Genomic DNA, 12,530 nt, shown 5'->3' on the forward strand with positions numbered 1-12,530 from the left:
GAGTACAGTAGAGATAGAGTACAGTAGAGAGAGAGTACAGTAGAGGGCGCCACTCAAACAAACCTTTCAGCTGCTGTTATTCTAGATAACACAAGAATAGGATGCAGGAGAAGAATGTTTAACACTTATTTTACCAATAAAAACAAAGAAATCTATAGTCATTTTGCTCATGGTTTAACTGAATCATCGAAGGTCAGAAGCAAGTACATTGGTCAATAAAGTGAGATTAAATGCATAAAAATGAATGTTTTATTTAACATATTTAGTTATTGGAGGTTTGCATAGCATTCTGATCCTGCATTTCACTGATTTTATTAATTTTGAGGAATATTTAATCTTTTTTGTGTGCAAGTGATATGAGTAAATGCACACTCACATTTAGTCTAGAACTGCAATAACCATCACATTTATACACACACACACACACACACACACATGCACACACCTCTGGACAAGAGAGCTGTCAGTCAATAAATGGGAAAACAAAGTAACTTGCATTACTTGTTTGAAAAAGTAACTCAGATATTTTGTTGTAAATTTTAAAAGTAATGCGTTACTTTTCTAGTTACTTGAGAAAGTAATTGATTACATAACTCAAGTTACTTGTAATGAGTTACCCTCAACACTGATCATTACTATACTATTTTAGGATTTATTTAGTAGAGGTAATCCATGTTTTTGTAGGCTGATAACAGATCTTTTTCTTTTTTTAAATTCATAGTTGTAAAAAAACTTTGAGGTTTAGACTTTTCATGTCCTCCATTTTTTGTTTATTGAATTAAATATTTACAATTTTGTGACTTCAAAGAACCAAAAGGGTAAAACTATAACAATGGCCTTAAAACGATATGCACCATGGGACCAATGCTTAGACCAAACAAACAGCATGTTCATCACCAGACTTCAACAACATAAAACCCCCATAATGCACCATGTCTGAATCACTTCTTCTAAAGTGTCCGCGATCTTCTAAAACTCGTCATCGGACTGCTCCCCGTCCCAGCTACACGTCTCTCGCACGCTGATCTCTGGAAACTCCACTTCCAGATCGTACACGAAGTCCGGATCCTCTTTGCGTCTGCGGTTGCGCTCGAACAGCTCGTCCATCTGGGCCTTCCTGCGGTTGAGCTCTTCATCGCTCAGTTTGTTCAGGTCCTCGTCGTTGAGGTCGGGCCCCCGTTGGGCAGCGAGACTCTGGTCCAGGCTGAGGCCCCGCAGATGATCCCGGAGGATGAGGTGAAGTCTCTCAAGCTGGACCAGAGACACGGACTCCAGATAGACGCTGTGACGGACATGATGCTTCATCCTTTCTGCTGCTCGACTGCAGTCTGGAAAGATGGAAGCAACACTTTATGAAAGTACATTAAAGGGATAGTTCACCCAAAAATTAAAATTAGCCCATGATTTACCCACCCTCAAGTCATCCTAGGTGTATACTGTACTTCTTTCAGACGAATACAATCAGAGTTATATTAAAAAATGTCTTGGCTCTTCCAAGCTTTATAATGGAAGTGAATGGCTGTTTCTGTTTTTAAGTCCATAAAAGTGTACCTATCCATCATAAAAGCGCATCTATCCGTGCATCTATCCATCATAAAAGCGCATCTGTCCATCATAAAAGCGCATCTATCCATCATAAAAGCGCATCTATCCATCATAAAAGCGCATCTGTCCATCATAAAAGTGCATCTGTCCATCATAAAAGCGCATCTATCCATCATAAAAGCTCATCTATCCATCATAAAAGCGCATCTGTCCATCATAAAAGTGCATCTGTCCATCATAAAAGCGCATCTATCCATCATAAAAGCGCATCTATCCGTGCATCTATCCATCATAAAAGCGCATCTGTCCATCATAAAAGCGCATCTATCCATCATAAAAGCGCATCTATCCATCATAAAAGTGCATCTATCCATCATAAAAGCGCATCTATCCATCATAAAAGCGCATCTGTCCATCATAAAAGTGCATCTATCCATCATAAAAGCGCATCTGTCCATCATAAAAGTGCATCTGTCCATCATAAAAGCGCATCTATCCATCATAAAAGCGCATCTATCCGTGCATCTATCCATCATAAAAGCGCATCTGTCCATCATAAAAGCGCATCTGTCCATCATAAAAGCGCATCTGTCCATCATAAAAGCGCATCTGTCCATCATAAAAGCGCATCTGTCCATCATAAAAGTGCATCTGTCCATCATAAAAGCGCATCTATCCATCATAAAAGCTCATCTATCCATCATAAAAGCGCATCTGTCCATCATAAAAGTGCATCTGTCCATCATAAAAGCGCATCTATCCATCATAAAAGCGCATCTATCCGTGCATCTATCCATCATAAAAGCGCATCTGTCCATCATAAAAGCGCATCTATCCATCATAAAAGCGCATCTATCCATCATAAAAGCGCATCTATCCATCATAAAAGCGCATCTGTCCATCATAAAAGCGCATCTGTCCATCATAAAAGTGCATCTATCCATCATAAAAGCGCATCTATCCATCATAAAAGCGCATCTGTCCATCATAAAAGCGCATCTGTCCATCATAAAAGCGCATCTGTCCATCATAAAAGCGCATCTATCCATCATAAAAGCGCATCTGTCCATCATAAAAGCGCATCTATCCATCATAAAAGCGCATCTGTCCATCATAAAAGCGCATCTATCCATCATAAAAGCGCATCTGTCCATCATAAAAGTGCATCTGTCCATCATAAAAGCGCATCTGTCCATCATAAAAGTGCATCTGTCCATCATAAAAGCGCATCTATCTGTGCATCTATCCATCATAAAAGCGCATCTATCCATCATAAAAGCGCATCTGTCCATCATAAAAGCGCATCTATCCATCATAAAAGCGCATCTATCCATCATAAAAGTGCATCTGTCCATCATAAAAGCGCATCTATCCGTGCATCTATCCATCATAAAAGCGCATCTATCCATCATAAAAGCGCATCTGTCCATCATAAAAGTGCATCTATCCATCATAAAAGCGCATCTGTCCATCATAAAAGCGCATCTATCCATCATAAAAGCGCATCTGTCCATCATAAAAGCGCATCTATCCATCATAAAAGCGCATCTGTCCATCATAAAAGTGCATCTATCCATCATAAAAGCGCATCTGTCCATCATAAAAGCGCATCTATCCATCATAAAAGCGCATCTATCCATCATAAAAGCGCATCTGTCCATCATAAAAGTGCATCTATCCATCATAAAAGCGCATCTGTCCATCATAAAAGCGCATCTATCCATCATAAAAGTGCATCTGTCCATCATAAAAGTGCATCTATCCATCATAAAAGCGCATCTGTCCATCATAAAAGCGCATCTGTCCATCATAAAAGTGCATCTATCCATCATAAAAGTGCATCTATCCATCATAAAAGCGCATCTGTCCATCATAAAAGCGCATCTATCCATCATAAAAGTGCATCTGTCCATCATAAAAGTGCATCTATCCATCATAAAAGCGCATCTGTCCATCATAAAAGTGCATCTGTCCATCATAAAAGCGCATCTATCCATCATAAAAGCGCATCTATCCGTGCATCTATCCATCATAAAAGCGCATCTGTCCATCATAAAAGCGCATCTATCCATCATAAAAGCGCATCTATCCATCATAAAAGTGCATCTATCCATCATAAAAGCGCATCTATCCATCATAAAAGCGCATCTGTCCATCATAAAAGTGCATCTATCCATCATAAAAGCGCATCTGTCCATCATAAAAGTGCATCTGTCCATCATAAAAGCGCATCTATCCATCATAAAAGCGCATCTATCCGTGCATCTATCCATCATAAAAGCGCATCTGTCCATCATAAAAGCGCATCTGTCCATCATAAAAGCGCATCTGTCCATCATAAAAGCGCATCTGTCCATCATAAAAGCGCATCTGTCCATCATAAAAGCGCATCTGTCCATCATAAAAGCGCATCTATCCATCATAAAAGCTCATCTATCCATCATAAAAGCGCATCTGTCCATCATAAAAGTGCATCTGTCCATCATAAAAGCGCATCTATCCATCATAAAAGCGCATCTATCCGTGCATCTATCCATCATAAAAGCGCATCTGTCCATCATAAAAGCGCATCTATCCATCATAAAAGCGCATCTATCCATCATAAAAGCGCATCTATCCATCATAAAAGCGCATCTGTCCATCATAAAAGCGCATCTGTCCATCATAAAAGTGCATCTATCCATCATAAAAGCGCATCTATCCATCATAAAAGCGCATCTGTCCATCATAAAAGCGCATCTATCCATCATAAAAGCGCATCTGTCCATCATAAAAGCGCATCTGTCCATCATAAAAGCGCATCTGTCCATCATAAAAGCGCATCTATCCATCATAAAAGCGCATCTGTCCATCATAAAAGCGCATCTATCCATCATAAAAGCGCATCTGTCCATCATAAAAGTGCATCTGTCCATCATAAAAGTGCATCTATCCATCATAAAAGCGCATCTATCTGTGCATCTATCCATCATAAAAGCGCATCTATCCATCATAAAAGCGCATCTGTCCATCATAAAAGCGCATCTATCCATCATAAAAGCGCATCTATCCATCATAAAAGTGCATCTGTCCATCATAAAAGCGCATCTATCCGTGCATCTATCCATCATAAAAGCGCATCTATCCATCATAAAAGCGCATCTGTCCATCATAAAAGTGCATCTATCCATCATAAAAGCGCATCTGTCCATCATAAAAGCGCATCTATCCATCATAAAAGTGCATCTGTCCATCATAAAAGCGCATCTATCCATCATAAAAGTGCATCTGTCCATCATAAAAGCGCATCTGTCCATCATAAAAGCGCATCTATCCATCATAAAAGTGCATCTATCCATCATAAAAGCGCATCTATCCATCATAAAAGCGCATCTATCCATCATAAAAGTGCATCTATCCATCATAAAAGTGCATCTATCCGTGCATCTATCCATCATAAAAGCGCATCTATCCATCATAAAAGCGCATCTATCCATCATAAAAGCGCATCTGTCCATCATAAAAGCGCATCTGTCCATCATAAAAGTGCATCTATCCATCATAAAAGCGCATCTATCCATCATAAAAGCGCATCTGTCCATCATAAAAGCGCATCTATCCATCATAAAAGCGCATCTGTCCATCATAAAAGCGCATCTGTCCATCATAAAAGCGCATCTGTCCATCATAAAAGCGCATCTATCCATCATAAAAGCGCATCTGTCCATCATAAAAGCGCATCTATCCATCATAAAAGCGCATCTGTCCATCATAAAAGTGCATCTGTCCATCATAAAAGTGCATCTATCCATCATAAAAGCGCATCTATCTGTGCATCTATCCATCATAAAAGCGCATCTATCCATCATAAAAGCGCATCTGTCCATCATAAAAGCGCATCTATCCATCATAAAAGCGCATCTATCCATCATAAAAGTGCATCTGTCCATCATAAAAGCGCATCTATCCGTGCATCTATCCATCATAAAAGCGCATCTATCCATCATAAAAGCGCATCTGTCCATCATAAAAGTGCATCTATCCATCATAAAAGCGCATCTGTCCATCATAAAAGCGCATCTATCCATCATAAAAGTGCATCTGTCCATCATAAAAGCGCATCTATCCATCATAAAAGTGCATCTGTCCATCATAAAAGCGCATCTGTCCATCATAAAAGCGCATCTATCCATCATAAAAGTGCATCTATCCATCATAAAAGCGCATCTATCCATCATAAAAGCGCATCTATCCATCATAAAAGTGCATCTATCCATCATAAAAGTGCATCTATCCGTGCATCTATCCATCATAAAAGCGCATCTATCCATCATAAAAGTGCATCTATCCATCATAAAAGTGCATCTATCCGTGCATCTATCCATCATAAAAGCGCATCTATCCATCATAAAAGTGCATCTATCCATCATAAAAGCGCATCTATCCATCATAAAAGCGCATCTATCCATCATAAAAGTGCATCTATCCATCATAAAAGTGCATCTATCCATCATAAAAGCGCATCTGTCCATCATAAAAGTGCATCTATCCATCATAAAAGCGCATCTGTCCATCATAAAAGCGCATCTATCCATCATAAAAGCGCATCTATCCATCATAAAAGTGCATCTGTCCATCATAAAAGCGCATCTATCCATCATAAAAGTGCATCTGTCCATCATAAAAGCGCATCTGTCCATCATAAAAGCGCATCTATCCATCATAAAAGTGCATCTATCCATCATAAAAGCGCATCTATCCGTGCATCTATCCATCATAAAAGCGCATCTATCCATCATAAAAGCGCATCTGTCCATCATAAAAGTGCATCTATCCATCATAAAAGCGCATCTGTCCATCATAAAAGCGCATCTATCCATCATAAAAGTGCATCTATCCATCATAAAAGTGCATCTATCCGTGCATCTATCCATCATAAAAGCGCATCTATCCATCATAAAAGTGCATCTATCCATCATAAAAGCGCATCTATCCATCATAAAAGCGCATCTATCCATCATAAAAGTGCATCTATCCGTGCATCTATCCATCATAAAAGCGCATCTATCCATCATAAAAGTGCATCTGTCCATCATAAAAGTGCATCTATCCATCATAAAAGCGCATCTGTCCATCATAAAAGCGCATCTATCCATCATAAAAGTGCATCTATCCATCATAAAAGCGCATCTATCCATCATAAAAGTGCATCTATCCATCATAAAAGTGCATCTATCCGTGCATCTATCCATCATAAAAGCGCATCTATCCATCATAAAAGTGCATCTATCCATCATAAAAGCGCATCTATCCATCATAAAAGCGCATCTATCCATCATAAAAGCGCATCTATCCATCATAAAAGTGCAGTATAAAGTCAGTATTTCATATGCATGCAAGTATAATGGTTTGTTCATTACAATCTCAAAACCTGCTTTGATAGTCTCTCTGACACAGATAAATTGGTTTGCCTAGATCTGTCTTCTTTCTTCTTGTTTTTAGAGAAATGTAGGTGGGCGAATCTCACAAAACCACTGAATAAAATGTCAAGGTCACATATCGAACTTCATTTCTTTGGGGCGTCCCTCAGGGTTATAGATGAGGACCACTTTCGTTATTGTTCTGAGAGAGATGTATTTGGGTGAATCTCACAAAACTTGTCAAGAACAAGTTTTTGTCATATTTCAAACAGACTTACCTGAATACTGAGAGAAGTTCCTCACAGGTATGATTCTTTTTCGCATCTTGCTGGTGTTCTTGTTCTCATATACAAGGATGATTGAAGGTGGAACAAATTTCACTCCACATTGCTTTGCTACTATGGACATTTTCACTCACGCTTGCATGTCCAGCTGCAGAATCAAAAGAGAAATATTGTCCACAAAGAGTCAACCAATAGTTATAGTTCTCCATAAATAGTTATTATATAATAATAAAATATCACTGCACATAGTTAAAAAAATATCTTCAAACTGTATATGCACACAATAGTAAATATTATGTTAATATTTATTTGAAAGATGTTTTAAAATGATTAATATTTTATTTACTATTAAATCAATAAATTATATAAATTGTTGCAGCTATATTAAAGAGATCTATCTATCTATCTATCTATCTATCTATCTATCTATCTATCTAATATTAGTATTAGTAACCATAGTAACAGTGAGATGTGTTGCACAAAGACTATCGGAATATTTATCGCTTAATTCACGCTGATTCTATCGAGACGGTTTTTTTTCTTAAAGGCACAGGCTCACATTTAATACGCAATACATGAGCTTGTAAATAAGGCAAAACCATACTCTTGTTGTGGTTATTTGATTGAGGTTTCCATGCTTCCTCGTCGCCCCTGTATCCTTTTCTTCTGACGAGGGAATCTCTCTCACGAGACGCTCATTAGCGCCACCTGTCGGACGGATGTTATTAAACCCGGAAGCAAATGGAGCTACTAATCGGGATTAAAGCATGAACGCTGATCGAACATGTGTAATTTTTATTTATTATTAACTGTGTTGTATTTTATCCACAATGGAAACTCGCAAGAAGGTATTTTTAATGCAAAACATGTTGGTAAATAAGGATCAATAAGGAAAAAAACACCAATATAACACTGACATAAACCTAAATTTCTGCATTTCCCATTCAGCAGATTATTGTTTTCCATCTGAATTCCTCGAGTCACTGTCGATGTCTATGAAGATTACCAAAGCAGGATTTCACAGGTCTCCTTTTACTTTTGAGATTTTTTATTTATTTATTCGTTCATGTTCATGATTTTGTCATTGTCAATGTTGTTTTGTTTTACAGGGATCTCCTATACAGTGTTGAATGGGGGGAAGTAGATCATGATGTAAAAGCTTTACTGGTCCAGAAGCTGCCAAGTGGAGTTTACATGGATGAATATCAGCTGGAAACCCTAAAACACGACACGGGTTTGGAGGTGAGCGCTTTCGATAGTGTTAAAATTATGCATAAATGTACATTTTCAGGTCAGAAGCCACTGTTTTATGTCTTTGCTTGCTGAAGTACAACATTACTCTGGGACTATCTCTAACTCGTTTAACAAGAAGGCTTTAAAATCATCTGAAATATGTACGTCTTTAAAAAAAATTCTTTGATTCGTAATCTTTTCTGATTAGTTATGTTACGTCTTGTCCCTATTTTTGTTTTGTTTTCCTTTTTTTACATGGTGACTGTTTCCTTCTTTGTTTATACAAAGAATAAAACATGTTCTCAAGAATAATATTCTCAAGAAAACATCAGTAAATGTTCTCAATAAACAAATAAAATAATAATAATGTTGAAATTGTGCATGTGAATGTGTTATTGGCTATGCACTTCAAGTGAGATGAAGCTGAACATGTTTTGTAGGTTCTTCTGGACTCGAAGGTTGATCTGGAAGCTCCTGAATATTTGTCTTCTGGTTTCACCGCACTGGTTTTTCTCTCTGGAAAACACGAGGCGACGGTTCCCGTTCACGGCCGATATCACAGACCCTCAAACTCCAGCCAGAAGTGGGTGACCGTAGAGATCGAGCCGCCCAGGCTGTTCCTCAGATCAGATCAGTGTAAGTCAGCTAGAGAAATGCAGATCAACACGGTGAGATAGTGAACTCGACCTCATGTGTTCTCCCATTACAGGTGTTTTACCTCATCATGACGCGACTGAAGCTCCATGTACCGTCAGAAACCACAGCATCTGCTCCTGGCTGGAGATCCTGCGTCTGGAGGTACAACAGTCAAATAACATACTATAGAATATCATATTAATAAGTAATATCTGAATACCATGTAATATGTACTCAATAATGTTGGCTTAAAAATAACCCAGCGAGTAACCCAACTATGGAGTGATATAGCACCTTCTCAACTTGTGGGTTATTTTAACCCAGTGCATTGAGTTAAGAGTAGCCCAACAGTTAGGTTAACTATATTCTTGATTGTTTATTTGTATAAAACAATAAATATGTCTCGACAAATATATTTTTAAATCACAATCTAAATATTGGGGAGTCTAGAATTTATTGTAATAGTATAGAATGTAGTATAATATCATATTAATAAGTAATATCCGAATACCATGTAATATTTGTAATTATAATAATAATTAATAAACATTAAATATAATAATAATAATGATAATAATACTAATAGTAAATCATGTTTTATTATAATGTAATAATAACAATAATAGTAAATAGTATTTAATTGTGATATATATATATATATATATATATATATATATATATATCATTATCATGTAATAATAATAATGCATTTTATTTATAGGCGCCTTTCTCAACACTCAAGGTCACCTTACAAAATCAACAATAAAACACTCAATCCATTAAACAAGCAATCAGAGAAAACAGGCAATAAAATAACATACATAATACTATTAATAATAAAGGAACAAGAGAAAGGGGAGGTCATTACAGTCAAAACAAATTAAAAATTAAAAAGAGTAAGCCTGTCTGAAAAGATGAGTTTTTAAGTGAGTTTTGAAAATGGTTATGGACGTGGAGTGTTGAATGTAGTGGGGCAGAGAGTTCCAGAGGTGTGGGGCTGAGTGACTGAAAGCTCTAAACCCCATGGTAACCAGACGAGCATGTGGGAGGATGAGCTGAATGGAGGAAGAGGACCTCAGAGAACGGGTGGGTATCTTGATATGGAGGAGCTCAGTGAGATACTTAGGGGCAGAATTGTTGATAGCTTTAAATGTAAGGAGGAGGATCTTATAAATTATGCGGTATTTGAAGGGGAGCCAATGAAGTTGCTGCAGGACCGGTGTTATGTGACTGATGGAGGGGGTTCTGGTAATGATACGGGCAGCAGAGTTTTGGACTAATTGTAGTTTATGGATGGATTTGTCAGGTAGACCATAGAGGAGAGAGTTGCAATAGTCTAGGCGGGAGGTTTCTAGGGAAAGAGATGGACGTAAGCGAGAGATGTTACGTAAATGGAAATATGCTGACCGAGTGATGTTATTGATGTGGGACTGGAATGACAGAGTGCTATCTAGGATGACACCCAGACTCTTAACCTGAGGGGAGGGGAACACAGATGAATTGTCGATGGAGATGGAGAAGTCATTTATTTTAGATAGGATGGATTATTTATACTAATAAATAAGTTAGTAATAATAATTATAATATTAAATAATATTTTAATATCATGTAATACTTTACTGTAATTTTAATAAAAGTAGTAAATAATAAATAAAATGTTAACATTATGTAATATATAATTATAAGAAAAATAATAGTAAATATTTAATGTGATATTTATAAGGTTATATTCATAATATAATCATATTTTAATATCGGAATATTTATAGTAATATTTAATGCAATAATAACAATATTATTAAATCATATTTGCAGATAATGTATTATATTTATATTTACAATAGTAAATATTATAAAATATGTAATGTAATTATTCTAATAATAGCATGTAAGTCATATTTTATTATGATATCATGTTTATAATATTATGTCATTATAATATTAATAGTAAATATATAATTGTAATATTATAATAATTATAATATTATATCATCTAATTATAATAGTAAGTCAATAATAAATACAATTTTAATATAATATAATACTGCTAATATAATGTAATATAATTATCACATGTTATTACATATAATGAGATATTTATAGCAATATTATATATATATAGAACATAAGAATAATAATATTAAATATTTATAACATAATGTAACTATAGTAATAGCAAATAGTAATATTTTAATATAAGTAATATTTATAATATTAAATTTATAATGTAAAAATAATAATATCAAATCATATTTTAATATAGTGTAATATTTATAATATTGTAAAACAATGTAATGACAATAATAGTAAATAATACATTATATTTAATGTCATATAATATTACGATATTTTTAATGTAATATTTATAATGATAATAAATAATAATATAAAATAATAATATTTTACTGTAGTGTGATATTTATAGTAATATTGATGTTCCACATGTATTATATTGAGGTGTCTCTCCATCAGGACAATGGACCGGTGAGTCTGGAGATCCCAGTGGGAGATTCCTCCATGATCCTGAGTGTGTGTGTCGGGACGGTCCTGACTGCGTCTCTCAGCTGTGTGTTCCTGCTCCGCTCCATCTGGAGACATGGCACCTTTTAACCTTTAACCCCTGCAGACGAGACTCACGGCGTCATGTGACCCGCTGATGACGTTCTCTGTGTTTCCTGTTGATGCACTGTCCGATATCTTGGGGGAATGTTCATGTCATCATAGTGGATTAATAATGTTTTGTTACTGCATTTGTGAATAATAAAACTGATTATTACTTTGTTTATTACAAAATGTTGTCTGTTGTCTGTTATTACATCAATACTTTGTGAATAAATCTATAACTATTAGTATATATATATATGTATAATATATATTAGTATATTGGTATGTTAGTATTTTATATATATATATATATATATATTATTTTATTTTATTTTATTTTATTTATTTTTTTTTTTTCTGTGGTGAAAATCCAGCTTTTAATGTTGTTTATGTGTCTATGTGGTGTTTTTAATCTGCTTTAAGACAAACCATGTGTAAATTCATAAGTCGACACCATTGCTGAGTATTTTCTCCTTAAAACTGCAGTGAACCAAAGACAGTCTCAAAAACACGCTTTGAAATCGCTGGTGTTTCTGACGTCACAAACTACCTTGTAACCAATCAGATCAACGTGTGATCGTCAACCAGTGGATCTCATCGTCAATTATTGGATACAGGGGGACTTTGATTCTTTGAAATATAAAAATGTATAAACCTTTAAATTAACGTATTAATGTATTTGATCGGATAAATCAATTATTGTAATACACATAATAATTGTTAATAGCAATATATTAATTGCGTAATATTAAAAAGTAATTGATTTTAATTCACCAGACTCTTATTTTGTCGGTCATTCCCCCACAATGCACTCGCACCGGAAACGGTC

The 12,530-nt window shown here is 35.7% G+C and overlaps 2 protein-coding genes across 3 annotated transcripts; one reads left to right on the plus strand and one right to left on the minus strand.

Annotated features, from left to right (window-relative positions):
• Positions 1-747: 747 nt before the first annotated feature.
• On the minus strand, positions 748-7,916 carry cep19 (centrosomal protein 19). The gene is made up of 3 exons (XM_084117478.1): positions 7,833-7,916; positions 7,223-7,376; positions 748-1,328 (listed from the first exon to the last, which is right to left on the minus strand). Exons 2-3 carry the CDS (start codon positions 7,350-7,352, stop codon positions 970-972), a joined length of 489 nt encoding a protein of 162 aa, XP_083973604.1. The 5' UTR covers positions 7,353-7,376; positions 7,833-7,916; the 3' UTR covers positions 748-969.
• An 18-nt stretch (positions 7,917-7,934) lies between these two features.
• On the plus strand, positions 7,935-11,880 carry pigx (phosphatidylinositol glycan anchor biosynthesis, class X). 2 transcript variants are annotated; one of them, XM_084117479.1, is made up of 6 exons: positions 7,935-8,076; positions 8,177-8,252; positions 8,338-8,470; positions 8,902-9,097; positions 9,171-9,259; positions 11,570-11,880. In XM_084117479.1, exons 1-6 carry the CDS (start codon positions 8,013-8,015, stop codon positions 11,705-11,707), a joined length of 696 nt encoding a protein of 231 aa, XP_083973605.1. In that variant the 5' UTR covers positions 7,935-8,012; the 3' UTR covers positions 11,708-11,880. The 2 variants fall into 2 exon arrangements, with proteins under 2 accessions (XP_083973605.1, XP_083973606.1); XM_084117480.1 differs by having other exon boundaries at positions 7,951-8,076; positions 8,180-8,252.
• The last annotated feature ends 650 nt before the right edge of the window (positions 11,881-12,530 follow it).

The sequence above is a fragment of the Abramis brama genome (genome assembly GCF_963993115.1).
Source record: "Abramis brama genome assembly, chromosome: 6".
Classification (NCBI taxonomy): domain Eukaryota; kingdom Metazoa; phylum Chordata; class Actinopteri; order Cypriniformes; family Leuciscidae; genus Abramis; species Abramis brama.